This window comes from Gymnodraco acuticeps, unplaced genomic scaffold, assembly GCF_902827175.1.
Source record: "Gymnodraco acuticeps unplaced genomic scaffold, fGymAcu1.1, whole genome shotgun sequence".
In the NCBI taxonomy this organism is placed as follows: domain Eukaryota; kingdom Metazoa; phylum Chordata; class Actinopteri; order Perciformes; family Bathydraconidae; genus Gymnodraco; species Gymnodraco acuticeps.
This window is the reverse complement of record NW_022990924.1, coordinates 527,921-554,808: the sequence shown is the minus strand read 5'-3', so window position 1 is coordinate 554,808 and position 26,888 is coordinate 527,921. Positions and strand designations below refer to the sequence as shown.

General features: G+C 40.1%; 1 protein-coding gene across 6 annotated transcripts; it reads left to right on the top strand.

Annotated features, from left to right (window-relative positions):
• The first annotated feature begins 990 nt into the window (after positions 1 to 990).
• On the top strand, positions 991 to 22,107 carry LOC117558074 (sex comb on midleg-like protein 4). Of its 6 annotated transcripts, none has more exons than XM_034234039.1 (7): positions 991 to 1,318; positions 3,858 to 4,131; positions 16,309 to 16,511; positions 17,543 to 17,672; positions 19,254 to 19,466; positions 20,330 to 20,469; positions 20,549 to 22,107. In XM_034234039.1, the coding sequence occupies exons 2-7, from the start codon at positions 3,894 to 3,896 to the stop codon at positions 20,672 to 20,674; spliced, it is 1,050 nt and encodes a 349-aa protein (XP_034089930.1). In that variant the 5' UTR covers positions 991 to 1,318; positions 3,858 to 3,893; the 3' UTR covers positions 20,675 to 22,107. The 6 variants fall into 6 exon arrangements, with proteins under 6 accessions (XP_034089930.1, XP_034089931.1, XP_034089934.1 ...); XM_034234040.1 differs by having other exon boundaries at positions 1,248 to 1,271; XM_034234043.1 differs by lacking the exon at positions 991 to 1,318 and having other exon boundaries at positions 4,128 to 4,152.
• Positions 22,108 to 26,888: the final 4,781 nt, after the last annotated feature.

The following is a 26,888-nucleotide window of genomic DNA, read 5'->3' as shown; positions in this document are numbered from 1 at the left end:
TCTGTAACATCCAGCTATACCATAACAAGGGGTTCAATTGCTTGTACGCTCATATATTGCAGTTTCAAAGTCGTTTTGCATGCGTGGGTGGCGCGCTTGAGTGAATCAGATTGAATGAGAAAAATGGCAGAAGGCACTGGTCCAGGGGGCAGAAGCAAGGGTAAGAGGTTTCTATGTATGATATACATTTAAACATGGTTTTGTTGCTGTACATTATTTTACAAACTGCCGGCTGCATAACATAACTTTAAAACACACATTTTTCTGTAGATATAATTATTAGTGTATCAGTCTGTTCATCCCTTTAATGTAGCAGCTTGTAAAGATGGAACTCATCTTAATAACTCATATAAATGGTTTCTTTACTTACTTTTGATTATATTATATTATTCTGAATTCGGACGTTTTATATAATATGGTGCAGTGATAAGTACAATATAGTAAGATAAGAAGGCTCAAATACTAGAAAATCTCAAATAGTAGTGCAAAGTTAACGTTTACTTAAACACTTCAGTACTTAGTTAATTAGTTAATAGCCTACTTAACATAACAGAAATTCAATTTAAACATTTCATATCAGTTTTTTAAACTTTAGTCATAAATCTGAAAGCAGAAGTAACTCAATACTATAACTATTTACTAAAAACGACTTCTATATTTTGTTTACATCACAATAGATGTAATCTTGAAAAGTATAGAACAGTTTTGTATCATCATTGAATCATTTTAATGATTAAGAATGTGGCCTATACAAAAAAAAGAAGCATCACAATAAACTGTATAAGACCCCACACACAACAAATCCCTGACCATAACTACCTAAATATCTAAATTGTGTGACAATATATATGACAATAGAACATCATGTTTTCTGGGTTTAACTCATATCTGTCAAGGAGGGTTTGGGATATCAAAGAGGGCTGAACCTCTCCAGTTGGAGTGCTCCTGTTTTATTTACCGAGCAGTCTCTCCTTCTGTCTGAGCCGGTGCAGCAAAGATGCAGCTTCAAAGCCAGAGAAGGAAATTATCATCACCAACAGCACCTTGAAAGGTTTAGCGACACGTCTCCCTACAACTTCCGCCATTATGGACGTTACAACTCCTGCCAAAATCTCCGGACAGCGTTAGGAAGGTCAAACAGCGGCTCAGCTTCCCGCCCCTCCGTCTCCAGCCCAGCCCGCGGTGTGAGCACCGAGGGCTCCCTGGTGCTCCAGCCGCCTCTGGTGCTCCATGCTCCGGCTCAGCGTACAGCAAGTCCACCTGCTCTGGAGGTATGAATTCCCTCCGTTAAGTCGACCACAACAAGATATAAGTCTAGGTAAATATGAGTCTCTATCACAAAACCGAATTTAAAGGCATCTCTTATCATCATTAACATTGTGTAACATAGCCTACCTACACAGTGGCATAATCCCACACTACTGTATTTAACCCACAACAAGGTCATTATAAACTCACTTCAGTGCAGTCCTTCTATAGAGAATACTATAGAAAAGCCTTATGTTCCCTGCTAAAATGTGATGTTGCTTGCATATTCAATATCCAATTTCCATCATACATTTTACTAAACTCACCTTTGGTTTCACTAACATCCTGATCTACAGTATACAGTATGTGACAGTGTTGTTTTAGGGCATTAAATATTTAGACCAACAACTATTTTTATCTCCAAAAAAGTTGATGTGGCAAATGTTATGCAGTTATGTTATGCAGTTATGCAGTATGCACACATGTATGTGGAGTATGCTGACAGTTAATCATTCACATCCCTTCAAACCAGACTGAATTTGCTTGAGGCCACATTGCAAAAGCAGTGGTATAGTGTAGTCGTGTGTAACAGCTATAACTCGCAACATCTTGAAAAAGTTTGATAAAGGAGTGCACTTTGCAGAAGGACTTCATTTGCACACAAAGAAAAAGTCCATGCAGACAGCATGAACAACCTTGTGGGCTCCTGCAAAGTGTTTTGTTTTTTTGTTGGCGAGGAATTTATTTAGTTTTTTTATTCTAAGGGATCAAAAATGCTGGATGACAATGGAGGCACCAGAGCTAAAAAACAAGGCCTGAGATCAAAATGTGCCATTTATCATCACTATAGTTTGTAATTCATTACTTAAAGCAACCAAGTCCACCTGTAGGGTCTGACTGAATCCATTCACTTAATTCCTTAGTTCTAATTATTTTTTGAAAAGACAAGGATTACCCCTTTGTAAGACACTGTTTGAAAAAGCTTTTTAATAAAGAAAGGTCTGTCAGCACTGAATTGCAGAGGGAAATACATTCGCAGGGTGGCACACTATTGGTCCTTTCACTTTTGTGTGTGATTTTGTTAAAGAAATCTCTCCAGATTCACTTCTGGCAAAGCTCCAAACCACAAGTGTTTTGGTAGCAAGATAAAGTTGTTTTCTGCTCTCATGGGACTCAGAGCCTTAGATAGAAACAGAGGAATTTTCCCGTGTGTGTGTCTGTGCTGGGTTGCACTCAGTTTTGTCAAATATAACTGTTTCATGGTGCCACAGAAAGTGTGTGTGTGTGTGTGTGTGTGGCATCTTCTTTCATGTTTTTGTAGGATGCCTGTTTGATCTTTCGTTTTACTTTTCTTTTTTATATTGGGGTTGAGGGCAGATTTTTTCCTCTCTTAGTTGATTGAAGCTGATAGTTCAGCTCTCAAAAATATTGTATCTGCTCTTTAATGTCCCATTTTCCTTTGATTTTTATTCAGTGGCACAAACCAAAAAACGTGATTTTTACTAGGTTTTGGTTCGGTGAAACATTTTGCCCTTTTCCTTTTCGCTATAGTTAAGCTAATATACTTTCAAGATTCTTGCTGTTTTAAGTTATTATTTATGGTTGATTGCCCTATTGATAAATGTGTCATTACTGTCAGACTTTGTTTAAATCATATATACTGTGCTGTAAATACTAGGGCTGAACGATATAGCGTGTCGTTTTTTTTTTTTTAGATTTACATTTTTTTGAACTCAAACACGTCATGTTACAATTATTTTTGCTGCTTGCTACAAAAGGAAAACTCGCGCGGCTCTCATGTCAGGGGTACTTGAGTGAGTGACATGCAGGCTCTGCATGCACAGCAAACCACCAATCACAACCATTCAGATCACAGGATAACCGAGCTAGCTCAGCTTGTTGCTCTGATAATTCAAGATCCAGAAGTCCGTGACTCAAATCCTTCATCCGGTTAAATATTGTTAAAAAAATACCAATTGTATAGCATAAAAGTTCAAGAAAGGATGGTTTGCGGACAAAAAAAAAACTGTCTTTTCTTCCTGTATTTTTTCATATCGCAATATATATCGCAGGAGAAGGAAATATCACAATGTCAGTTGTTTCCAATATCGTGCAGCCCTAGTAAATACATACTTTTGTGTGTAGTAAGAGTGCTTTAGATGTGTTTTTCTGATGATGCAATGCAACATCTCACTTCCATGCAGGCAGAATAATTGCTGCCTGATAGTAGTAAATAACCCCCTGGGTGTTCTCTCCAAGATATGGATATGACAGATTGTCCTTAATTCTTTTAGCAACGTCATTTTCTCCCATTAGCAACCAGTTTCTTTATTTGACCTCTGGATACACACTGGTTTAATTACACAATGCTCCGACCATTTTCTTTTCTGTTTTTGGTATTTAAAGTTTCCACTCACATTTTTGTGGTTTAAAAGGTCTGAAGGATGGTTGAGGATAAAATGAATGTTAAGAAGTGTAATATTCGAGCACTTCGTTATGAGCAAAAGGTGATCAGTAGAATTTAATTATTAATACATTCACATTTGACAGCATACATGCATATTTTAAATGTATTGTCGTTTTTTAAAGTGTTCTCTCTTTTCCTCCAGTGTGATGTATCCCGCCTCCCCCTGGGCTGAGAGGGCATGAGGCTGCGAGGTGGGCGGGACTCAAGCCCAGAATCCTATCTGGAACTAGCCCCTCCTCCTCCTCGTCACGTTGCCTGGTTACCTGGCGTCCTAAGCAAAGGGGTACGCCTTCGTCTGCGTTTGGATCACCGCGACAACCGGGGGCGGGGCTGCTGGCAGCTGGTGGACTTGGAGGCGGAGTCACAGCAAGTTGGGCGGAGGCTGAGGAGCCGCCCCTCCGACACCTGCGCTCAAAGTAAGAGTTTGTTTTTAAAAAGTGAGTCTCAGCATTTTATTTTGAAAGAATTATTTTGCCAGTCTCCCTGTATCTGCTAAAATGTAACGGGTATGTAGGATTGCCTTTACTAACTATATTAAATATATGTAAATTAAATATAGGCCTACCGTAACTAGTTCATCAAATAGCCTTTATCTTAGCTAAACGTCTCTTATGCCCCTTTCACACCAGCGCTTTGTCAGCTCCGGCTCGGAGCTGGAGCCTGAAAAGTGCCGGGTTTTCCTGTTCACACCGCAGCGGTGCCGGCTCTTAGCTCCGGAATCGGGTTCACTTCCAGCTCCAAAAAATTGTCGGTCTAGAGCAGGGGTGGCCAACCAGTCAGAGGTTAAGAGCCACATTTTTTCTATGTTATTGCAAAGAGCCACATCAAACACACAGTCACTGATACCGCTTGTTTCAGTTTTTTGTTTTCTGGAGACAAGATTTCAACCACGTCACTGATGCATTTTTGTGGCATTGGGATATATATTTTTCAAATCCTCTGGAGCAGAGAGAGGAGCTGTGGATTATTGTTATTGATTAATGCATCAGTGTTTCTTAGGGTCAAAAACACTAAACCCACAACTTAAGATGAAAGTGTTTAGTTTATTTAATAAAAGAGCACATGTTCAATGTGAAAAGTGACAGTAGTTATAGATTATTTGCAATTTGGTGGTATATATATATAGATTTTTTTATTTATTATATATATAACTCCTTGAATTCCAGGGGGGGGCGCGGGGCTCCGTTGGCGGGCAGCGCCCCTCCAAGACAATGGTAGGGGAAACACTGGATAGTGTTTAATCAACGATAGGTTTTCCCCCCCTCAAAGGTGATTGGTTCACTGCATTGCAGGTATTATTGTGATTGGCTCTTGGGCCACATCAAAATTAGACGCGCTGTCATCCTCTCATACTGACACCTGACACCACACATACACACGTAGGGAGAGCCGGGACGAAAGTAACACGGGACCAAAGTAACGGAGCTATTTTATCCGAGCCCGAACAACTTTGACCAGCCAAATTACGTCCGAATTATCAGTATTCAATACTTAACAGACCTACTAAATATCAGGTTTAACTGTCAGTGTTGTCACGATACCAACATTTTGGTTTCGATACCAAGTCAAGAATTGCGATTCCGATTCTTTTTCTTAAAAAAAGGGAAACAGTCTTAAATGTAATTATTGTGCTTTATTTCACACCAGAACCATAACCATAACACAAACTTTTAAACAATGAGAACAATAAATAAAATAAATGACAAGAATTCGTATTAAATAAAATTAATACATTTATCACAGACAGGCCTCATGGTGTCCGTAGGCTTGCCCTCACTGTCAGAGATATAGCTAAAATACATCGCTTCTGGCGTCTTTTTTCTCAACAAGCCGAGGCGCAGCGGCAGCTGCACTCCCACTTGCAGCCATGCTTCTGGTTTTCTCACATGCTCTGGCAGCTAGCGCGTGCACGAGAGAGGGGAGGGACTTAGAGCGTGCTTGAGAGGGGAGGGACTTAGAGCGTGCTTGAGAGGGGAGGGACTTCGAGCGTGCTTGAGAAGGGAGGGGCTGCAGGCACGGCTGCAGTGCAGGGAGTGGAAGCAGAGCGCTGAACACACACGGCTCTTATTAAAACGGCGCTTTCTCACCGGAGTACTTTTCCCCGTCATTCTTAAAGTACCGATACTAATGAAACGGAGGAATCGTAACGTTTTTAACGGCAGGGTATCGCGGTATACCTTTCAAGTATCGGTACACCATGCAACACTAGTCAGGAGTCAGTGTCTCTCCCCCAAACTCACACATATAAAATTCGATATGAACTGAAGAGCCGCATGAAACTAGGCAAAGAGCCGCATGCGGCTCGAGAGCCGCGGGTTGGCCACCCCTGGTCTAGAGGCAAGAGCTTCGGAGCTAAGAGGTGGCGTCGCTTACGTCTCTCTTACGTCGAGGCGTGCAGGAAACTAAACCCTCCTCCCCTGAACATGGGTCGACTGTCATGCCTGCCTACAAGCAGTAGTGCTTATAAACACACTTTATAAAGTCAGGCAACACTAACCAGGCTTCGTGTGATTCTGTTTATTTGTACCTTACTTTGACCATCCGTTCACTGTTATGATCATTGTGGAGAGAGGCAGACGTGTTGTTTTGTAATAAATAGCAGCTATCGGATGGAATCAATACATGGGCTGCACAGGTTGTCGTGTCCGACTATCACAAGTAGAATCATAATAAAAATACGCTGGTAAAATGTGCCTGTAGAAAACGGTGTAAGCCACAATAGGATAGAATAGCAAGTAGTCAGTTTAGCTTCGGTTGCTATGCTAACATCACCCATTTTATACCAGAGAAACTTTCATAACAGCGTTGTGATACCAAACAGCGTCAATTCAGACTGACACACATTCACTTAGGCTAAGGGGAACTGGGGATATGTATCAGCTGCTTGTGTGAGTCGGACAGTGAATACTTTAGAGTGGCCGCAGCAGTGTGAGCTAACCGGGAGCTAACGGAGGAGAATAAACTCCCGTGGAAGAGCAGCGGTCGGTAAATGCTGCAGAAACACATTAATAAACAATGAACCACGGCACTCTGGAGCAAAGTATAAGGTTGGAGAAGTCGTTTTTCAATTTAATCTGGCTTCGTGTGATTAAAAGCAACACGATCATCGACCCGACGCAGTTCCCCGTTGTTGTGAGCCAACCCAGTCTCACGGCATTTCGTGTTCACGAACACGACTTTTAATCTATTGATTCGTGTTCACCAACACGATTTGCCCTTTTTTTCGTGTTGCACAGCACGATTTTAAAAGCAATGTATTTCTACTGCCTGCAGCACGTCTTTTTCTCCGGTCGGGTCGTGGGAGACCGGAAGCTGTGTGGTTCATAAAAACATGTTTTTACTCAATATCAAGCCACAGTTATTGCTTTTATTTTAAATCGTATAATTTCTGACTTTTGTTGCCGTCTGTGAGGAAAATAAATGGGGCTCAGAGCCTCAGGATACTGAAATCTGTATTTTTTAAATCTTTTTTTCCTTCTAATTTGTTATTCTTTTCAAAATAACACACTGTTATTTACTCACCAATAACACACAATTATCCTTGCTTTTATTTATTGGTTTAATTCCATAATCTCGGGCTTTTTTGGCGTCCGTCAGGAACTGAATTTCAAAATAAAATAACCGGAAACAGACGTAGGCATTTCGAGCGATTACCCAAGATCCTCAGCTATGGTTTTAAGCTCGTTTATTGGATGTTTTAGCCGCAATGCATGCTGGGATTTGGTGTTTATATGATATGAAATCCGGAAAACATTTTAAAAGAATAAAAGAATACTTAATTCCGAGCGCTCTTGCTTTTCTCTTTGAAAGTCATCACATAACGGCATTGTAATACACGGTTCGGCTGCATTGTATATTACAGATCTGCCGTAGTTCTTTATTTATAGAGCCCTGATGAGAAGACCTTTGGAAAAACTGAGAAAATGCCGCCGAAACTGAATACTTGACGTGGATCATAAATATATTCAACAATTAAACAACATCTTCAATTTATCTTCACACAATACGTCTCCTTGCAGTATCAACACTAATTCGGCTGACTTTTACATTTGATCTAATTCACAGATAGGTTATATTTAAACCATAACGGTGCACAGCTGATATAAAAGGACTGTAGTTTTTAAAGATATTACTGATTTTCTTTGAATGTAAGAATGTAAATACTGAGTCTGAAATAGTATAGCAATATGCTGTAAAATTATGTGAAAGCACGAATAAAACTACACATCTTCAGATGTTGTACGAAAACACAAGTGTCCTACATTTATAATACAAAGTTATTATGGCTGTGTGTACCTTGTGTGCACCTCCTAGTGGTTAAAGCACGTTATTGAATTATTGTTATATTTGATTAAAAAAATATTAAGAGTACATACTTTCATAGGGGGAAAGTATAAATATAGAATGTAAAAAATCAAGAAGATACTATAAGTGATCTCTACAATAAAACAGTTTAGTGCAGAATGTACAAAGATATTAATAGGAGGAGGTGCAAAACAGAAAAACGAATTAACCTTTATTTAAACATTAAATAACAGTTTAAGGTCTTCTTTTAAATAAGAAAAAACTTTGGGGGTATCTATCTACAGATAAATATTAAGCCTGACAAAGTACTTAACGTCTAATATATTGCTTTCCTGCAATGTTAACTATGTTGAAGCACTTATTTTGAACTGATATTATACATATAAATTATACTCTTATGTATGTAGATAGAATAAGAAATTTGCAGAATATGACAGTTTGATGGTGGAGGTACACACATATTGATAGATGTCTTGTTGAGGAACCTGTGACCCAAGTGTTTCATTCATTGCATAACTACACCGTAGTTGTGTATATGATATGTCAATAAACCTTTGAAAATCTTGAAAGGGATGTGCAAAATAGCCATAATATACAGTCTTTAATTAACTATTAGTAGAGAATAACGAGTAATGAATATACTTTATTACTCGTTTCCATTCATGTCAATTGCAGATACATGTTTAATCTTCTCAAGCACCAACTATCAAATATCTCTCCTGATTGTTGGCACTTGACAATCACCTTACCTGAATTTTACTCAGGTGTAACTAAAGTCCAATGGCGTTTTCTCCTGGAGGCCAAGGGAAGCCAGGCTTCCCCTGTTTTTTTGATTGTAGTTATAATTTTAATAAATAAAAACACTTTGTTTAGTTTCGTTAATTATTCTGCCGGCCCGTCTCTCCCCCATTCTCATTGAGTATTTTACAAAGAGTGAAACAGCGCCCCTCTAGATGTTATGGTGAAACAGTAGATTGCACTCTCTGTTGCGAGAGGAGGCCAGCCGAATCTGGCTTCCCGTGGTGAAAAAAAATGGAGGGATTGACCAATCAGATGAGGCTCACGTGATGCCCATGCCAACCTGTGATTGGTCAGGGCCATGCCAAGGGAAGCAAGAGGCGGCTGGCTTCCCTTGCCTCACAATCCAATCAAATCGCATCAACTTAGTGTTGCAGTGACGCGTCCTAAAATCCGGAAGTAAGCTGCGCTCGACTTCCCTCGACAAAAACGCAATGGGATTTCTCCATAGGATTTAGGAAAATAGCTCGAAATAAGGTCAGTGGAAAACGAACCTGTTAGATAAATGCAAGTTTTGTTCAGTCGGATAATATCCACATGTCTACCCTACTTTTATCATTTTCGAATCATAAATCTAATCGATAGAAGATAGATAGCGCCACTGCACCACTCTCACCGCCGTTAGAAAGTAGCAAGCAACTGAAGCAAGTGCAATTATGGAGGGTGGAGATTTGGAGTATTTCATCAAAAATAATTGTACTAAACTTCCGCTACAGCAGCAACTAAAATACAATCTGATGACAGGCCAATGCCCAAACTGGAGCTGTGTACAGCGAGGAAAAAAGGAGTGAATCGGACGTAAAACGTTAAAGGTCTCCTGATTTAGTTTGTGAATGAATGCTTATTAGAGTTTCGGCTGGAGAGTGCGTGCGGACCTGTCGGTTAGATAACAGGCGTGTGTGAGTCCTGCATCTGATACAAATGTGTGTAAAATGATACCGGGTGCTGTAATCACTCATCTGGTTACGTTATTACATTGACCACCACACCCCCGACCCAAAAGAAAGGACGTATTATTGGCTTCCCCTAATTTTTTCCCCACGCCACGCTACTGCTAAAGTCTGATTTAAGGGTTGTTTATATTTCACATAATTAATCAGAATCTGCAAAGTAACTCAAATAAATGCAGTGGAGTAAAAATACCAGGTTAACCTCTGAATTGTAGTGGAGTATAATTACAAAGTAACAATGAGCTGTCATGTGGGTATTAATGCTGCGCATTATGGACACAAGCGATTTTCACCCATTTATTAATTATATGTTTTACATTTGATAACACCAATGTGTTTAATACTGACAACTTCTAATTGTGGGAAAAACGAAAACGTTCAGTAGAGACGTCCCATAGAACATTTTGCGAAACACAATAGCCAGCATGTGTAGTTCTGGGGGGGCGTTCGATTCCAGTTTTGGATAGTCTGGCGTGGTTTCGTTCCATTTCACACAGCTGTTTGACGCTCTGCGTAACCTTACGGGACTGTAGTCCTAAACGATAGCTGGGGATTATGGGTAGTGTAGTGTCTTCGGCCATCCTAAACTCAGAAATGTTGACAATCGCAATGATGCTCGAAATGTCCCTTATAGGCCTACGTCTGTTTCCGGTTATTTTTATTTTGAAATTCAGTTCCTGACGGACGCCAAAAAAGCCCGAGATTATGGAATTAAACCAATAAATAAAAGCAAGGATAATTATGTGTTATTGGTGAGTAAATAACAGTGTGTTATTTTGAAAAGATTAACGAATTAGAAGGAAAAACTAGGGCCGGGACTCGATTAAAAAAATTAATCTAATTAATTAGAGGCTTTGTAATTAATTAATCGAAATTAATCGCATTTTTAATCACATGTAAATATTTGACCTGAGAACAGTGAGAAGCAATTTTTTTCACATGGATTTTAGTATACCATTAGGCGCATTCACACCGCAGTACTTTTCCCACAAAGGTTCATGAGAACTTAGTTCATGAGAACTCTTTGAACCTGGGGGTGGATTAGGCAAATGAAGCCGCTGACGTCACTTCTTCTTCTTCTGCTTTGGGTTTACTGGCAGGCAGCAAACCACTTCACGTCGTATACTGCCGCCCAAAGTCCCCGGCCGGAAGTCCCCGGAGTTGGGGACTGGCTTCAGTAGAAGCTGCTGGGAGTCCCAGCAGCCTTCCGAGTAAATCGCCAGAACGCCGACACCTCCTCATCTCCACCGCTCCCATGTTTTATTTTGTGTTGCCATAAGTTAGTCTCTCTGCGTTTCTGCGCTGGGCTAATGCTAATGCTAATAATGCTAATGCAAGGATAATAAAATGGCGGCTTCACAAAACTTTTTGGGAGTTTTACGGGGCGTGGTTTGCAATCCGCCCAGCCAATCAGAAATATAGCTCTTTTCTCACAAGAGAGCCGTACGAAAGTCCCTGCTCTCTAGCAGCTCTCTGCTCTCTAGCAGGGACTTTCGTGGGGGTAAAAAGGTTCTCATGAACTAATTTTAGTACCGGCTCTTTTTGGTGTGAACGCGATAAAAGAGGCTAACGTCCACACTAGCTTCCACGCTAGCTGCTATATGTTTTGCATTGAGGTGATACTTGAGGCTTGATGTGCTGCGGTGATATGTGAATTCCTTTTTGCATAATTTGCACACAACCGTGCTCTTATCGACGCTTCCATCCGTCCGTTTTTTAAAACAACATTTCCCACTGTTGTTCACTGTGGTTTGTTGTTGTCTGAAGTCATGAACGTTAGTTGGTGCTCCAGTATAATCGGTACGCCTGAAACTCATCCAGTGAGAAACGTTCCGCGGTGCAAAAATAAGTGCGATTAAAATGCGTTAATTTTTTTAACGCGTTAATTTTTGTGTAATTAATTAATCTTAATTAACGCGTTAAAGTCCCGGCCCTAGGAAAAACATATTTAAAGATACAGATTTCCGTATTCTGAGGCTCTGAGCCCCATTTATTTTCCTCACAGACGGCAACAAAAGTCCGAAATTATACGATTTAAAATAAAAGCAATAATTGTGGCTTGATATTGAGTAAGAACATGTTTTTATGAACCACACAGCTTCCGGTCTCCCACGACCCGACCGGAGAAAAAGACGTGCTGCAGGCAGTAGAAATACATTGCTTTTAAAATCGTGCTGTGCAACACGAAAAAAAGGGGCAAATCGTGTTGGTGAACATGAATCAATAGATTAAAAATCGTGTTGGTGAACACGAAATGCTGTGAGACTGGGTTGTGTGCGCGCCGTAATGCCGTTGGGGAGCAAATCAGCGATGTAAACGATGACGTCATGACGCAGCAGCGGCAGCACCAGTCGGGTGCTGGGCGGTGTGAACAGAGCGGGAGCAGAAAAGGGAAACCGGAGCTGAACCAGAAAAGCTCTAGCTCGGAGCTAGAAAGGGAAAAGCGCTGGTGTGAAAGCCGCATTAGAGTTCTTTAAATAATATTAAAGTTAAATAAACCTCCTATTCTTTGAATGTTGCTTTTATATATAAATAATATGACATTGCCTTACATTTTATTTACATTTACACTTTATCTTATTGGATTACTTGATTACTGATGCATTAAAATGTGTTGAATTAAATTGGATTCTCATATTTTAAACAATGCATAACTCTTATATTCGGTATATAAAGTAGGCTACTTATCTGTAATGTAATGAGTAATTACAGCTGTAAAGGAAAAAAAAAAGTACTGAAATATTTTTTACTTTTTAAAGTTTAAATATATTTGTAATTACATAGTGACATATAGTGACATCACTCATAACACTCACGCTTCTATTGGCTAGCGCTCCAACACATTGTAAGTAATAGGCTAAGGGGCGGGACATCTAAGCTGTTGGCCAATCAGTCGGCCAGCTAACCAATCAGAGAAGACTGGGCTCTGGTTTCAGGCAGAGGGTGAAAAGAGTATGAGAAAAATAAAGAGCTTTTTGAACAATAAAGCATGTAAACATGTCAGGCTCAAAATACAAATATGAAACCTGGAAATTAGCATAATAGGGCCTCTTTATCATAATTTAGGGAAAATAAATCAACTCAAGAAGTCATTTTAAAACTGTGCTGTATATTCAGAAATGTTTGTGTGAGATATGGGCCTTTAAATATTCCTGTATATGATTTATCAAATGTCCCCCCTCCCCCCCGGCCCACAGCTGATGAAAAGAGCAATACCCTCCACCCTCCCACTCTTTCTGGAGTGGGCTCTGTTATTATGGAGCTCAGTGGAGATAAGGAGCAGCCGTTTATGTGTGTGTGTGAGTGCCTTATTTAATACACACATTGTTGTTTATTTATTCCCACCTTATCACATGACTCTGGCACTGGATCCAATTTTTACCGTCTGTTTCCATGGCGACGCCCTGCCTGAGCTGTAAATAAATTCAGGGGGTTGGTTACATTGATTAGAGAACACACACACTAACACACACTATTCATTGTAGACAACCAGGCGAAGCTATATAGTTTCGAGTTAAGATGCTATTATGTTATGCTTGCATGTTAGTGTTTGTATGTGTGTAACCCTTAAACTGTCTATATATCTATGTGTGCGTGTGTGTGTGTGTGTGTGTGTGTGTGTGTGTGTGTGTGTGTGTGTGTGGGTGTGTGTGTGTGTGTGTGTGTGTGTGTGTGTGTGTGTGTGTGTGTGTGTGTGTGTGTGTGTGTGTGTGTGTGCAGTTTAGTGATGCATTAGCATAATTCACTTCATTGCAGTTTTCCCTCAAATTGAAAACACATACAAATCTCCATCCCCTGAAGCTGGTGATTAAGTTATGCTAATCATTGCTGATCATTGTTGCGGCCATTACTGTGGCTCATTCAGCTTCCAAAAAATAGACACATCCCTTATTTAGAGCATCACGTTGGGTGCAGGGTTTCACACATCTCTTAATTGCTTAATTAGCCGTAGACAAATGAGGCAGCGGTCCCAAATGTATTGTGTAAAGGCTCAGTGGTGCAAATCTTTTCCTCCTCGCCTGCTGAACATTTTTTTGCTGCCTCATATTTTCAGCCAGTGTTAATGAGCTCCCCCCCGCCCTTTCCTTCATATGTAATTCTTTTTAAGTAAAAGATGATTATCTGTTCTCTGTCTCTGTCTGTAATGTGATGCGTCCTAATGGGACAGGACTGATTGAGGAGGGACATCAGGATTAATCTCACTGGGTAATTACTTTTATGATTTATGGGTCCCTTCCCTCACACACACACATGGTCAGTGTGTCCCAGCTCTTATTGTTCTCACCTTGCAGTTTATTTCCCCCCTTTTTTATTATGTGTGGACTACAAGTAATGAAATGCTGCAATTTGTCTGGCCTGTCACATTAAAACAGCTTGTGAGTCGACTCCTGACAAATCTCTTTACACAGCGGCTCTGCGTGCGATGGAGGGCACGCCGGGGTTTGATCCTCCCTGTGTAAGGTTAACCTGATTTTGATTGAGCGTTAAAACCCAGCAGTGTGGCTCCTTTGACAGCGAACAGGAATCGGCATAGCAACCTGAGCGTAACTAATCAATATGTGGGGGTGAGGGAGGGAAAAGCCTGACTTGTACTCTACACGTGGAGCAAATAAGTCCTCTGGAGCCGGCTTCTTCTTTCAAATAGTACAACACGGCGAGCAAAAAACGTTCAACCTTGCCTTTGGCTGATCTTTTTTTCTTTCCATGTGTACATTTTTTATTATAGATAAGGCAAAAGCAGTATAAAGGAAGTCTATAAATAAAAGGAAGGCTGTGAGCTTTGACAGCAATATGATTTTTTTTTATCCCAAACAAAAGCAGCAGAGTAATCCTGAAGGGCTTCTGCTTGATGCTTTTGATGTTTACAGAGAAATTGATCCCTTCACCTGGAAGCCAGACGAAAAGTTCAAGCATTCAGTGTGACTCAAAGATTTCAACACATTGGGTTTAATTTGTGGACATGCTTCCTATGCAGAAATGTCCTCAGAAACTATTTGAGGACAGATTTGTAATCCTGAACGCTTGTAGCACAAAACATTGCGCAGCGTGAATCCCTTGTCACCCGCTCTGAGCTTTTTTTGTAGACAGACAGAGAAAAAAACCCAGAGCTGCAGCAACTGTAATTACATTACACACGCGCGCACACACACACACACACACACACACACACACACACACACACACACACACACACACACACACACACACACACACACACACACACACACACACACACACACACACACACACACACACACACACACACACACGCATATATACCGTTTGAGCTCAGCACGTCTGCGACTGCCGCGGGATGTTAGAGGCGTGTTGCTATGACGACTGAAGGGGGACACAGAATAAAGGGGGTTAGGGGGTAGAAGGGAAAGAGGAGGAGGGGGTTGTTTCGTAGGAAGGTGATTGAGGAAGAGAGAGAGAGAGAGTTGCCGGCGTCTTGACAGTGTGGAGCAGCAGAGAACAGTAGAGGCAGGCTGTCGGGGGGGATTATTCAGAAACCTGCTGCTGGAGCGGAGCATCACACAGACGGAGACCACCAGAAGGCTGTGCATGGTAGGCAACGCTCACAATCATCATTTTATGCTAAATCTGAAGCCTCTTTCTGTGTGATTTGGACTGAAAGGCATCATGCATATTCAAGTGCTCTATCTGTCTCAGTTTGTCCTTTTGTATGCATTGCCAAATACTTCAGACAGCGCAAGAAGATGTATTTATTCTCTATCAGTTGCCTGAATCTGCACTAAAATCAGTCCATATCTGTATTATATATATATCAGAAGTAAGACAGGTATTTAGAAGAAAAACCAGGCGCTCTGAAAAGCGCAATCTGCACAGAGTGACTTAGCTTCATTCAAGGGACATTTCAGGTAAGCCATTGTGTTGCATGAATGAAATGATGGAGAGAGGGAAGCATTGTGAAAGTCATGGCCATGTGAATGAATGGTAAAGGACAAAACACTTGAAAGCACTGCTGTGTGTGTGTGTGTGTGTGTGTGTGTGTGTGTGTGTGTGTGTGTGTATGTGTGTGTGTGAATATGCAGTTGATTGATTGTTTGATTGGGTGGGTGTTATGGGTATGTGCTTTGCTTTCACTTCCTCTCCATGTGTGTGTGTGTGTGTGTGTGTGTGTGTGTGTGTGTGTGTGTGGCTTTGTCTCTCTGTGCAGCAATGATATTTATTGCAATCTTCAGTTAGAGCGGGGGAGGGGTGTGATGGAGTACAAAGCTTTTTGTGGCTTTGTTTCTACTGTTTATTTTAGTTTCTCTGTGTGTGTGTGTGTGTGTGTGTGTGTGTGTGTGTGTGTGTGTGTGTGTGTGTGTGTGTGTGTGTGTGTGTGTGTGTGTGTGTGTGTGTGTGTGTGTGTGTGTGTGTGTGTGTGTGTGTGTGTAAGCGTGCAGAGGGGGTTGTCTCACAGGTACATCAAAGTTTCCGGTTTGAAGCTGAAGCAATGGTGCGTGCAGTTAAAAGCTGCCACTTCCTGTTACCTCGAAATTGCATTTAACAATCTCTCTGTCTGTCTCTCAGGTCTGATGAGTACGTTGTCTGCCGGCTCAGAAATGCAGACCCCTTCGCTCGGCCCCCAGTTCTTAGCGGGGTCCCAGGGTAAGGTACCTGGCAGGAAGAGAGGACGGCCTCCGATCCGCAAACTGGAGTTCCAGAGTCACTACGTTGAAGATATGTCGCCTCTCAAAGTCCCGAAGAAGAGAGGCAGGAAACCTGGCTTCAAGGTCAGTAGGTCGTCGTTTGATTCACACACAAACTGTAGGTTCACATTCAGATTTTTCTCATTTCCTGAATGTGTTAAGATAATTTCCTGGTATGCAACTGTAAATATAACAAATCCTTTGCATTATTTACATCCACATTTACACAGCTAGTCTTCTCCCATGCCTTTAGCTGGTGCTTTGCCAGGTTCATTAGCACATAACTAACGCCAACTTTCTATGTGCAGAATAATGTAATAAAACTGTTGGTATACAGTAGTTAGTAGATCTGAAGAAATTATTGACCCACTCCATAATGCCACCAGTGGTCAAACACTCAACTATGTACCATTAATGAATGCTTTTACACAGGCACGGACACTGCAATCTTTTGTCTTTAGTAATGGTACTGTCATTGATATTATTTTGCCTTCCTTTTTTGCATTTAGTCTTTATTGAACATCCTCCTGGGTTCATAAAGACTGGAAATATAGAGAGCTAGAGGGTATGACATGCAGAACTGATGCTAAGCCAGAATTGAACCAGGGGCATTGTGATATTGGTGCACTGTTAACTAATAGGATAGAACGTGTACAAAAAATAATGATATTGGAATTGGTAGTAGAAACATTATTTCACGATATAGTTCAGAGTTGCTATTATTGTTGAGATTTGTTTAGTGGTGGTGCTGTAGGTAAACATATAGGTTTTATTGTTGCCTGTTCTCAGTGCCCTGCCTTTTTATCTAGTTCAACGCATGGGTCAAAACATTTAAAGGATACTTTGACGATTTCCAACCGTCTTTGTCTTGTTAAAATGCGGGTGGTATGTGCAAATGATTCCTGTTAGCTGTGAAGGGAGCTGAATACCACAAGTCGATGAATATTTCTTAGTCTAATGACCAAATCCTCGTTAGCTTCAGCTACATTGGCTACCAACGGGCCCTGTTGTATGAGGAAGATTTTTGAAGAAGGAATCCAATATTGTATACTGTCGTGTAATGAAATAAAAGCAGAATCCTTGATCTGAGTGTATGTGTGTGTTCCTGTGTGTAGCCGAAGCCCAGGATGGTGATGTCCCCGCTCGCTAACTCCCCCCCCGGCAGCACCCCAGAGCCTGAGATGGGCTCCCTCCCCCAGGACGCTGCCATCGTCCCCCACTCTGCCACCCCACAAGCCCTCACAGGTATCACAAATCTCCCCCTTTATCAGCTTTTCTATCCCCGAACATGAATCAGTCTGTACCAAGTATCAATCCTAATCAGGAATTATAGGGGGGGGGGTTCAGGTTACAAGGTCTAATGAATTTTATTAAACCCTCAGACCTGGAGCCTTTCACTATGAGAAAGGGGCTCATAACGCTTTTTACACTTGGTGTGACTTTATGGTACAAATGCGCTCTCGCTTCCTCTCTTTTCTGTTGAATCTTATCTTTTTCAGCTGTGTGCTAAAACACAGGCTCATCCTTCTTCTTTGTGCTATAAAACAATCAGATGACTTGTTTTTCACTCCTGTGCATGTCTGCATGTTAAATCAAAAACAAAACAACTGTCTCTGGGTTTAGTATGTATGTTTCATTATTTGTTATGTGAAATACACACCTTTCTTTGTTATTCCCTTTGAGTTTACTCTGAGCTTTCCTTTCCTGCTTAGGCTCTAGAGAAAATCAGACATGTTTTTAATTCTTCCACAAGAGAAAAGACACATTCATTCATCCAGCCATCCTTTCTCTCTCGCTTTCATTTTTTCTCTCTGCTTTTCTCCCTCGTGGTCTGTCCTGCTCTGAATAAGCAAATATTTAAAGACCGCCTTTAGAGTATTTGAGGTGGGAATGGGAATCTCATGTGTCAAGGATCAGCGCTTTGCTCTTTGTTCTTACAAATCATGAAAAGTGTTTGATGTCAGACTGTAGACATACAGAAGAAAAGAACACACACACACACACACACACACACATGCACACGCACACACTTATACACACACACTACAAACCATTCACTCCCTGTAGTGCCTCACAAACAGATATGTAAATAATTTCTCTGGTGAAATGGAGAAGCTATTCCGAAATAGTCCCAGTATTTTTATGATATTTTTTTGGATACTCTCCAAGCAGTGTACATCCTTTTCAAATAATGATCCTCTATAACATAAAAACATAGAATTTGGTTATCTATTTATAATATTCAGTAAACATTTATTATAAAATATGAGAAAACTGATGCATAAGAATGGAGATAGTGTTAACAATGAAAAAAAGACAATAAAATAGATCTGTATCTAAAGTGCGAAAATATTAAGATTGTACTGTAGGGTATGAGGGCTGTTTATCACTGTTATCACTGTGTGTGTGTGATCCTCAGATCTAATCACATAATAGATTTTTCGGAATACAAACAAATACATTTGACCTTTGCTTGAGCACAAACAACAGGCAATTCAAATCATCTCAATAGAGTATTTCTGTCTTATAAATCTGTCAGAGAAAGATAATCCATAACTGCCCAGCCCTGGCAGGCACCAGCAGGCATCTACATTATTGACAATCTGCAAAATGTTTGGCTCAAAGGGGAGCACGTTCAGAAGAATTACTTACAACCTTTAACCGTTTCACAGACGTATGGTTACAGCTGGAAGGGGCTTTAACACAGCATATATGTTGTTTTTGTTCCACGATTAATTTTATTCATTAGAAGTATATGATTGGGACACATCATACATTTCCAACATGTGTCTTTATTGATACTACTTCCTGTCGTTCCTCTTCTAGCGGAAACGTCCATGCCTGGTGACTTCCTATGCGACCCACCAATGGACTCCAAGCGTTATGCTGTTGATCCCAGCGACTCTGCCTTCAATGTCATGACATCCCAGTACCCACCAAAGCGGTCCTATAGTTACCGTGGCAGCAGTTGCTCTACCCCAATGGGCCTGTGCAGACAAGCATCAAGCCCAGGAAGCTTCCAGGAAGTCAACAGGAATGGTGAGGCTGCATTTTGTACTTTGCATTGCCAGTTCATTTTTCCTCTGATTAGATCTTTGATACAAATAAAAGTGCTTTGTACCAAAGCTTGTAAAGCTCCTGTACAGCCATGGTCCCCCTGCACAGGTGTGTGCACTGACCGCCTAAATCGACCGCATTAGTTCAGTGGAGGAGTGTGTGCATTTTTGTCCTTTTTTTCCCGACATACTAAACTATGTCGTTTTTCTGATATGTTTTGACATACCAGTCTAATCATTTGTAATGACATAATATTCAATGTAACTTTTTTTATATATTATTGTATGACTTTTTTTCGACATGTGTTGGTTTCCTGATTTTGACATACTATACTATTAGTTTTTTTTCAACATACTATACTATTAGTTTTTATGACTTTTTTCTCATATATTTAGATATACTATACTTTTTTATTTCATATATTTTCCACATACCATTTTATTTTCCTGCATACTATGTTGTTTTTCTGAAATGTTTAGACATACTATACTTTGACTTTTTTCAACATACTATATACCATGTAATTGTTCTGATATCTTTCGACATACTATAATATGTTGTTTTTTTACATGTGTGACTATATTTTTACGACATAGTCTCCTAGGATTTATTTTGGTATACTTTAGTATAACATATGTTTTGATTGATAAGAGTTACCTTAACTACATTCACATACATATATTTTTAACATTCTCCTCTAGCTCCTGTTCTAAAATAAAACAGTTTCCTTAGGTACACACTAAGCTAATATCTTGTTGGTTATCATATAAGACTGTTTATTAGTTTTGTTTATTGGATCCCAATGTTGTTGATAAATTAAGAGTCATTCCTCCACCTTTCCCCAGCTTACACTCCAGACTCCGCAGAGTCCAAGCGTCCTGCGGGTAAAGACCCCTCCAGGTGGGGGGTGGAGGAAGTCGTCTGGTTCATCAAAGATGCTGACCCCCAGGCCCTGGGCCCCCACGCTGAAGCCTTCAGGAAGCATGTGAGTCTGCGCTAAATGACCAAGAGCCTTCTCTTATCAAAGCTACAAGGCTCTGACACTGTTCTGTGATGTGTTTCAGGAGATAGACGGAGACGCTCTGCTCTTGCTGAAAAGTGAGATGATGATGAAGTATCTAGGACTGAAGTTGGGACCTGCGCTCAAACTCTGTTACCACATAGACCGGCTGAAACAGAAGCGGTTGTGATTTGCTGCTGAGGAGCCAAACCCCTGGTCACATCACTCTGAACTGTATCTGACGATTCTCATAAACGTTCTCTACCTTCAGCAATACATCATGGACGCCTTTGGATGCTGGTTTTCTGTTGAAACATTTGACATGTTGACTGTACATTTAAGGACTATTTGAAAAAATGATTTAATATCCACCATTGTTGATCAGTTTTCTAAACGGATTGTAAATATTTTTGGCTCTACGAAGATTGGAAGCTACTGTATATAAAAACACTTCCACATCTGACCGTCAACAGCATGAACACCTCTGAAAACCTTCTGAGACAGGCAGCTGTACATCCTGTTTGGTGCTTTACCTCCATATCGTTTTGAACTTGAAGAAGTCTTTGGGTTAAGGCACAATGCTGCTGCATTTTTTAAATAATTGTGGTCGTTTTGTTCTGAACTGATGTAAATATTGACGAACGACACAAACTGTAATTTCTCAAACTCTTCAGCAAGCATTAACATCTTTTGAACTTTTTATAAATACTAAAGAAGTGAGAAGTGAAACAAAGGGCAACGTGGAAAAGTTTACCACACACCACAGCGTAACTGTGAAGCGACAATGTCAAAAAGGTGCAGCGTTCATAGTGAGAGGAAGGAAAGCAGACACGTTATTCACGTTGTTCTCGTCAATTGTACATCATGTTACTGTGACAAAAATGTACTTGTAGTAAAAAACTCATAGAGTGCAACTTGGTGCTTCCCGAGATCAATAACCACATCACTTAACAATAACATTACTCTCATCAGATAATGAAAAACACAACCTCAGTCCTTTTTTTTTTTGGTTCTTTAAAAACAAAACGGAGTATTCAATCAGTATTCAAAAATTACAAACTGTTAAATCAACTATCTTGAGCATTATTATTTACATTTTTGCAGCCCCAATACAGCTTTGCCGTAATACATTGTATAGAAATCAACCTGTATTCACACATGCAGTTTATGACACACTTGTACAACTCTTGAGGTTTAAACACAATGTTTTTTTTCTAACTGTACAGTACTTGTTAATATTTGCAATCTATGGTGTTTTATGTGAATTCCTTAAACAACCTAACAAACAAATGTTACAGCCACATTTATTATGTCTATGTATGAGTTATGTATTGTAACGACTGAGGGAGCTAGGTGATGCATTCAACTTTCACATTCATTTTTCCAATTTACCTTTTAAAATCTGAAAACTTAATGTAATTGGATCAAAGGAAACAAGCCAATGTGGTTGTCTCAGGCTTATTTACCCACATAAACCATTTGAAATGTACAACACATATGTATTACACCACATCCTTGACCAATGTAAATTACTTTTTGACTCCCTAATGACCTTCCTTTTCTTTTTAATGTTTTTTTATTGAATACTTTTTCCAAAGAAAATAAAACTCCTTGTTCAATCAAGTTTGTTGCACTTTATATTGTTATTAGCAGTATTCAAAATTGTATTGATTTAATATACTTTATTTACTTGACTAATGTTTCAATATGTAAATCAATTTATTATGTTTATTTTATCACTGGGTACAAACATATACTGTATAAAGGGTAAGAACCATGAACCTAAGATGGTAAAGACATGTTTACATACTTATGGATGCAGATGTGTTTTTTTGGGGGGCTTTTTTGGAAAAGGGCTGACTCCAAACCAAATTTTGATCATTTTATTATAGCAGCACCTTTAAAAACATTATGAATAAAAAGGCAAATATGAAAATGAATTATTTTATGCATTTTTTTTAAATTACTTTATAATTCTACCCCTTATGTCAACTTTTTTGTATACAAAATACATGATGTCGTTATGAGCTCGAGGTGGCTTCCGGACCTTTATTTTGAAGCGCACGAGATTACCGCCGCCCACTGTAGTATCGCGTGAGTTGGAGTGATTAACTTCCTGTACCAGTGAATCGCTGATTTTCATGCGGCTCTCGAATGTGAGCGGCTGTCAGAGGTGAACATGGCTGAGGTCTCGGAGAGGACTCTTCAGGTCGCCGTCGTGGTCTCCTTCGCGGCCGGCTTCGTGGCGGGCTGGCAGGCCAACAGGATGAGGAGGAAGTTCCTGGACTGGAAGAAGAAGCGGCTCCAAGACAAACTGTCAGAAACTCAGAAGAAGCTGGATTTGGCTTGAATGGTAAATATGTAATGCTACATTGGGCAAAAGTTATGGAGTCAAACGAAGGCCTTTGACTAGCAGCTTTATTAGTCTTCTTTTAATTGACAGGCAAAGACATATTGTTCTTATAAACGTCACTCGCACACGAAACCCGACTCTAATCTGCACTGAGGAAATGTACAGTATAATTACTCAAGTAATGTATTTTATAACAATTTCAAGGGTATCTTGCATGAGTATTTTCATTTTATGCTTCTTTATACTTCTACTACACTTAAGTTCCTAGCTAGCCTTCTTTACATATTGAGATTATGGCATAATAACAATATAAATCAACTGATAATCATATTGAAATATAATGATAGGTTAACATATCATTCAGCAGTATAGAAAGACATTCAAATGAGCTTCACCTTTTCCAGCTGTGTTGCACTTAAATGCATCAATGGTAACAATTACTCTTTACCATTAAGAAATAATGTATATATTGAGTATATGTTGATACTACTAATACTTGCAGGACTTTTACTTGTAACGGTGACTTTAAAATGTAGTAATGCTACTTGTACTGAGTATTCCTTCCCCACTGCTAATCTCTCAATAAATGTCATCATTTCCATTGTTAACCATGTTTAATCATTTGATTCTTCTCTATTTTCAAGGTGTGGGCTGTCCTACATAATCACTGGTCTTCTCTTTGTAAATCTGTGGATCCTGGATGTGCTACATGTCTGTCTGAACCTCAAGATGACTTCCCTGTGTTCTGCACCACCCATATTTCCCTGCCACACCTGTTAATCCAGACAGGACTTGATGATTACTAAAGTCTATGGCAATACAATCATTACCTACAAACAGTAGCTCATATTCTGCCCTCAGACACTAACGTGGAAGCAGTTTGGCATCAGGCTTTGGAGGTTTTCTCTTCCAGCATGTCTCAGTTTCTGTCTGTTTCATATCTGGTTAAATAAATTATTGTATTTTTCACGTTTCTCTATCTTTGCTGTTTCTGTTCAGTTTACCTGATATGTACACCAAAGTTGCATAAGAATTGTTACATACATTTGTTCACAAGGATACACTGTATAAAGTGTCAAATATATACACAAAACTAAAGTGTCTACAGAGGTATTAAGTGTGAGAACAATGTTCTCTATTAGCTGTGATTTAATGCCTCCCAATAAAACACTATGATTGTGTTGTAATTTCAATTCCGGTGCTAAAAATATTTGTTTCTCCTTTAACCTTAACAGACCAATTATGCAAATGTATTTTTTTTATGCAGCGCAAGAGTTAACCTATGTCAAGCCCTGACTCTACTGGTGCTTGCGTCTTGTAACAATTTAATTAAGCAGAGAAGAAGCATGACCATACATTTGAAAATAAGCTTCAAGTTGGAATAGCTTTTAGGATAACATCATTTGTTTATTATGGTGCCACCCCGTTGTTTTTTGTCCATAATCTTTATTGTCAGGTTATAACCATATAATTGGGAAAGCCCACTATACACTGACCTTTCAGCGTTATCGTTTCTTATTTCCCAGCTGTTGCATTGACACACATTTGATGACAAAGTGACATGCTTAAAATAGTTCATAATGTATGAAATAAAGTATGAAAATAATCATGGTTAATCCTAATGAGTGGTGGTAGTTCAATTAGTGGCAAATGTGTTGACAGATATCCTTAAACTGGTCAGAGTATTGCATTGCTGCTCCCCTACCATTCATGTATGAATCTGTGCTTGTGTAAAACTTGAGGCACACCCAATGTGTGCGATGCAATTTCATCTGGTTATTAATATTAAAAGCGCAATTTTTATAATGCCAGGCTTAAGTTTTGCTCTGAGTTGTGGCGCCATCTTCTGGATTAAACTGAGAAACACAATTTAGTCATGAGCTGTTTGTACTTCAATGAAGATTAAAGACAGGCATTTGCATTATTTATGTGATGAAATAATCGTAAATCACACGTTTACATTATACATGTAAAGTGAGATCTTTTTTTAAAGAGACAGGCTGTTTAAAATGAAACATTCATCATAATCAAATGTACATTTTTTAACATAAACAATCTTAAAGGTGGGGTAGGTACATTTAAGAAACCGGCTCGAGATACACTTTTTGTTATATTCCATGGAATGCTCTTAACATCCCGATAGGAATGAATATCTTAAGTGCTTTGACAAAAAATCCATACAAAAAACGTTATCTGTGGCTCTGTAAAAAGCACGACCAATCATTTTAGCCGGCCCGACTAAAATAACTGGATGGCCTACCTGCCTGTCAGCCTTCCATCTGTGCACAAACTTATCTCGTGCCCTCATTGGTCATGTGTGCGTTCGTGTGTGTTGGAGGAGGTGCTGCTCTGTCAGAGCCCTAGAGAGATAAGGGCTCTGGGCTCTGTAAGGAAGTGGCAGATTTTTTCCGGCTATGTATTTTCAAATTCTAGGGCACTCGAGCTGGTTTCTCCAAAAGTACCTTCCCCACCTTTAACTGAATATAGGCTATTAATTTTCTAGCCTATATTTGCTATTGTAGTGCCGAGAGATAGGAGTCGGAGGCGGTGCATCGAAGGTGCAAAAGGGTACTTTATTTAGGAGCAGCAAAGTCCGGTTGCAATCCGGGAAGAAAAGAGGAAGAAAAGCAAGGAGGGCACACAATATATACAGTAAGCAACACATATGAAACAATACCCTTAACTGTAGTTCCATGAGTGAATTATGTTATGTTATACAGTGGATAATATATATATATATATATATATATATATATATATATATATATGGACAATATAATGTCCATTTTCAGTTTTGTCCATCACAGCAACAACAGGTGCCCCCCCCCCCCCCCCCCCAGGCTATTTTGTCACCTAGAACCACTGGTGTCTTTAACTCTGTCAAACAACTCTCCATGTCTCCATAGAGTGGGATGTCTCTTTTTGAGCGACACGTTTCTTGTGAGAATTGCATTCTCGGTGTCTTTTGACGTCATATTCACCGCCATGCGAAATCGAAAAATTACTCTTGCAAAGATTGCAAAAAACTCTGAGAGTCGCCCTGCACTGGCTTCACCCACGGGTAAGTGTCTTCCTAGTCTTTGTTGTATGTGCATCTTCTTTTTTTCTTAGCTGTAGTTTCAGTTTCCTACATTTTCCATAACCTGCTGCCTCGCCTGCGTTATTGACTGACTTTCGTTGTTGTTGTTGTTGTTTGGCGGGGCCGCGTGGGGGGTGTGTGTGAGTGAGTTACTCTCATTAGGCGCGTTCACACCGCAGTACTTTTTCCACTTTAGTTCCGATATAGTTCCGAAATGTTGCGTTCACACCAAAAAGAGCAGGAATTACATTTGTTCATGAGAACCTTTTTACCCCCTTTTCTGTCCCTGCTAGAGAGCAGGGACTTTCGTGGGAGAAAAAGGTTCCTATGTCTGATTGGCTGGGCGGATTGCAAACCACGCCCCCTAAAACTCCCAAAAAGTTTTGTGAAGCCGCCATTTTATTATCCTCGCATTAGCATTATTAGCATTAGCCCAGCGCAGAAACGCAGAGAGACTAATTTATGGCAACACAAAATAAAACATGGGAGCGGTGGAGATGAGGAGGTGTCGGCGTTCTGGCGATTTACTCGGAAGGCTTCAGTAGAAGCTGCTGGGAGTCCCAGCAGCTTCTACTGAAGCCAGTCCCCAACTCCGGGGACTTCCGGCCGGGGACTTTGGGCGGCAGTATACACTGTGAAGTGGTTTGCGGCCTGCCAGTAAACCCAAAGCAGAAGAAGAAGAAGTGACGTCAGCGGCTTCATTTGCCTAATCCTCCCCCAGGGACTTATTCCGGTGTGAACGCGATCTGTACATAGTTCATGAGAACTAAAGAGTTCTCATGAACTAAGTTCTCATGAACCTTTGTGGGAAAAGTACTGCGGTGTGAATGCGCCTATAGGTTAACACTTGACCAGCACCCGCTGTGTGTTACAGTTTGAATGACAGCAAACACACCCCCGTGATGATAGCCTTCCCTGCTTTCTCAACAGCCATTGGATAAATCTGATTTTAAGAAAAGCGTTTTAGCCAAT